Source organism: Numida meleagris, unplaced genomic scaffold (assembly GCF_002078875.1).
Source record: "Numida meleagris isolate 19003 breed g44 Domestic line unplaced genomic scaffold, NumMel1.0 unplaced_Scaffold307, whole genome shotgun sequence".
NCBI lineage: Eukaryota > Metazoa > Chordata > Aves > Galliformes > Numididae > Numida > Numida meleagris.
This window is the reverse complement of record NW_018364545.1, coordinates 31,125-35,776: the sequence shown is the minus strand read 5'-3', so window position 1 is coordinate 35,776 and position 4,652 is coordinate 31,125. Positions and strand designations below refer to the sequence as shown.

Here is a 4,652-nt window from a genome sequence, read left to right as displayed (position 1 = left end):
TCCATGGGGATGGAGCGGGGGCATCAATGGGAATGGGATGGGGACAGAGTGGGGATGTTAATGGGGATGGGATGGGGGCATCCATGGGGATGGAGTGGGGGCATCAATGGGAATGGGATGGGGACAACTGGGATGGGGGTGGGATGGGGACAGAATGGGGACGTTAATGGGGATGGGGTGGGGGCATCCATGGGGATGGAGAGGGGGCATCAATGAGGATGGGATGGGGATGACTGGGATGGGGGTGGGATGGGGACAGAATGGGGACGTTAATGGGGATGGAGTGGGGGCATCAATGGGAATGGGATGGGGACAGAATGGGGACGTTAATGGGGATGGGATGGGGGCATCCATGGGGATGGAGTGGGGGCATCAATGGGGATGGGATGGGGACAGAGTGGGGATGTTAATGGGAATGGGATGGGGACGCTGGTTGGGATGGGATGGGAATGGGATGGGGACATCTATGGGGATGGGGACATCTATGGGGATGGGGACATCAATGGGGATGGGGACAGAGTGGGGATGTTAATGGGGATGGGATGGGGACATCAATGGGGATGAGGACAACAATGGGGATGGGATGGGGACAGAGAGGGGATGTTAATGGGGATGGGATGGGGACGCTGGTTGGGATGGCATGGGAATGGGATGGAGACATCTATGGGGATGGGATGGAGACAGAATGGGGACGGGATGGAGATGGGAAGGGGATGTCAGTGGGGGTGGCATGGGGACAGAATGGGGACATTAGTGGGGATGGGATGGGGATATTAATGGAGATGGGATGGGGACATCAATGGGGATGGGGACAACAATGGGGATGGGATGGGGACACTGGTTGCGATGGGATGGGAATGGGATGGGGACATCTATAGGGATGGGATGGGGACGTTAGTAGGGATGGAACAGGGATGGGATGGGGACGGAATGGGGATGTTAATGGAGATGGGATGGGGACATTAGTGGGGATGGGACAGCAATGGGATCAGTGGGGGTGGGATGGGGATGGGATGGGGACGTTGGTTGGGATGGGATGGGGATATCAATAACGATGTGATGGGATGGGGACAAAATGGGGACGTTAATGGAGATGGGATAGGGATATTAATGGGGATGGGATGGGGACAGAATGGAGATATTAATGGGGACAGGATGGGGATATTAATGGGGACGGGATGAGGACAGAATGGGGAAGTTAATGAAGATGGGATGGGATATTAATGGGGATGGGATGGGGATATTAATGGCGATGGGATGGGGACAGAATGGGGATGTTAATGGAGATGGGACGGGATATTAATGGAGATGGGATGGCAATGGGATCAACGGGGATGGGACGGAAATGGGATGGGGCCGTTGGTTGGGATGGGATGGGGGGAGATGGGAACATTAGTGGGGATGGGGTGGAAATGGGGTGGGGACATCAATGGGGATGGGATGGGGACATCAGTGGGGATGGGATGGGGACGTTTGGGATGAGGAGGGGATAGAGATGCTAGTGATGGGATGGGGACATCTATGGGGATGGCATGGGGATGGGGGACAGGGACGTTAGTGGTGAGAGGATCAGTGGGGGTGGGACGGAAATGGGATGGGGACGTTGGTTGGGATGGGACAGGGATGGGATGGGGACATTAATGGAGACGGGATGGGGACGTTAGTGGGATTTGGATGGGGATGGGGACATTGATGGGGATGGGATGGGAGCTTTAACGGGGACATGATGGGGACGTTAATGGGGACGGCATGGGGACATTATGGGATGGGCTGAGGACACGATGGGAACAATACGGGGATGGGACGGGGACACAGCGGGACATCATTAGGGCTGGGGGGGGNGGGGGGGTCTGAGGTCCCTGTCTCTGTGCCCCCAGCCATCCACCCTAGGACCCCCCCCCATCCCCCCCAAATTCCCTCTCACCGCTCCTCCTCTTCCTCCTCCTCCTCCGCCGCTCCGCTCCGCCCCGGGCCACGCCGCGTACAGAATGGCAGCGGCCGCCGCCACGGCCACGAGGGGCAAAAACGGCCGCGGGCAGCGCCGGGAACGGGGGGGGAACCCCAAAAACGATCCCGGGACCCCCCCCGGCACCGAGCCCGGACCGGGACCCGAACCCGCGGCCCCGCGGGAGCGGCGCGACCCCCCGGAGCCCTTCCGCATGGCGCGGAGGGGGGGGGGGCGGGGCCCGAAAGGGGCGGGGCTACGGGAGTCGGGAGCGACGCTGATTGGGCGAGGGACGGGGGCTGGATGGCGGGGCGGGGCGATGGGGAGACGCGCATGCGTGGTGGTGCGGAGAGCGGGCAGACGCCGGCGCATGCGCACACGGGATGTCACGGCACTGGGACGTCATCCCACGGGATGTCACCCCAGTTGGGGACGTCACTCTGGGTCAGAACGCTGACGGGGATGGGGAGGTCACCCCGGAGGGATGTCCCGGATGGGGACATTGTCCCAGGCAGGACCCTGATGTCCTCCATGGGGCCGTCACCCCATATGCCACCGTCCTCCATGGGGATGTCACCCCAGATGTTGCCATCACCGTCCATGGGGCTGGCACCCTCCATGGGGACATCACCCCAGTGCCATAACCCCAGACGTGGCCACCACCCTCCGTGGGGACATCACTCCACAATGTGCCACCACCTCTATGGGGCCATCACCCTCCGTGGGGCCCAACACCCCAGAGAGAGCTCGATCACCCCATAACAGCCCACCCCCCCCACCCCACAATGCCACCACCACCCAAAAACTCAACCACCCAACTGACCACCCAACCAACCACCCAATCACCAAACCAACCAACCACCAAACCAACCAATCACCAAACCAATCAACCATGCAATCACCGAACCAACCAACCACCCAATCATCCAACCAACCACCCAACAAACCCCCCAACCAACAAAACACCCAATCACCCATCAAACCACCCAACCGACCACACAACCACCCAACCAACGAACCACCCACTCATCCAACCACCCGACCAACCACCCAACCAACCACCCAACCACCCAACCACCCAACCATCCAGCCATCCAACCAACTACCCAAGCACCCAAGCATCCAACTGACCATCAAACTACCCAACTGACCACACAACCAACCAACCGACCACCCAACCAACCAAGCACCCAACCAACTACCCAATGAACCACTCAACCATCCAACCACTCAACCATCCAATCAACCAAGCACCCAACCAACCAACCACCCAACCACCCAACGAACCAGCCAACTGACCAGACAACCAACCAAGGAACCACCCAACAACCCATCCGACCATCCAACCAATCACCCAACCAACGAAACACCCAACCATCCAACCACCTAACCAACTACCCAACCTCCCAAGCACTCAACTGACCACACAACCAACCAAGGAACCACCCAACAACCCATCTGACCATCCAACCAACCACCCAACCATCCAACCATCCACCCAATCACCCAACCAACGAAACACCCAACCACCCAACCAACTAAACACTTAACCACCCAACCAACTACCCAACCACCCAACCAACTACCCAACCACACAACCACCCAACCACCCACCCAACCACCCAACCATCCAACCACCCAACCACTCGACCAACTACCCAACCACCGAAGCACCCACCCAACCAACAACCAAACCAACAACCGACCACCCAACCACCCAACCACCCACCCACCCAACCGACCATCCAACCATCCAACCGACCGCCGCTTCTTTCCATTTTTTCTTCTTTTCTCAGCTTTTTTCTCCACTTTCGTCCTCCCCATCCTCTTCCTCCCTCCCCCCACCCCCTCCCTCCCTTCTCCCCCACCATTCCGGGGGTCCGGCGCCGCCGCTTCCACCTCCGTGTCCCCACGTCCCTTCACCTGCCGTCGTCGCGCCGTGCCGCCGGGTGCACCCAGTTGTTATCGTGCAGCCCCACGCGGCAGCCGGGCGCTTCCTTGTCGGGCCGCCGGCAGCACATCCAGTAGGAGCGGCCGTAAGGCAGGTCGTGGTGGTAGGGCTTGGGGTGCCAGCGGCACAGCGACACGTCCCCCTTCTCGTAGTGCTTCTTGCACTGCTTGCAGGGATCGTCGCGGTACAGGGGGTCGCGGTTCCAGCGCGAGTCGGTGGCTTGCACCCCGAACGTCTCGATGATGGATTTGAAGTAGTGGCAGGAGCACTTGAGGGCGGCCAGGGTCTGGGTGGGCAGGTAGCTGAAGATCTTCACCATCACGTGCTCCGGCAGCAGCAGCATGTACTGCCGCGGCTCCAGCAGCCGCTGGATCTTGAAGCGGATCTCCAAGAAATCGTGCGACACGTGCCGGTACAAGCGGCACAGCGACGGGTCGGCGACGGCGGACGGCGCTTCCTCCGGTGCCTCCATCCCCGGCCCCGTTTGGTTCGTGTCCTCAGCACCGGGCAGGAGGAAGAGCTGTCCCGGAGGCGGCGGGTCCTCCTGCACTGCCGCCGCCAACCGCACCGTCTCCTCCTTCACCTTCTTGGCGCTGTCTTTGCCGAAGAAGACGCACTGATCCACCACTCCCGTCACCACCACGTCCACGTGGAAGCCGGACACGCAGTCCCGTGCTGCCGCCGCCGTCGCCGTGGTTTCGCCCACTGTCCCCTCGGGGCCGTCGGCCTTGCTGCCGCCCGCCGTCCCTTCGCCGC

General features: G+C 60.7%; 1 protein-coding gene across 1 annotated transcript; it reads right to left on the bottom strand.

Moving 5' to 3' along the window:
• Window positions 1-3,790: 3,790 nt before the first annotated feature.
• On the bottom strand, window positions 3,791-4,652 carry FBXO46 (F-box protein 46; the record flags this gene model as incomplete). Its single annotated transcript, XM_021382897.1, is given in 1 exon segment — window positions 3,791-4,652. A coding segment is annotated over 1 exon segment (788 nt), but the record flags the coding sequence as incomplete, so codon positions are not given.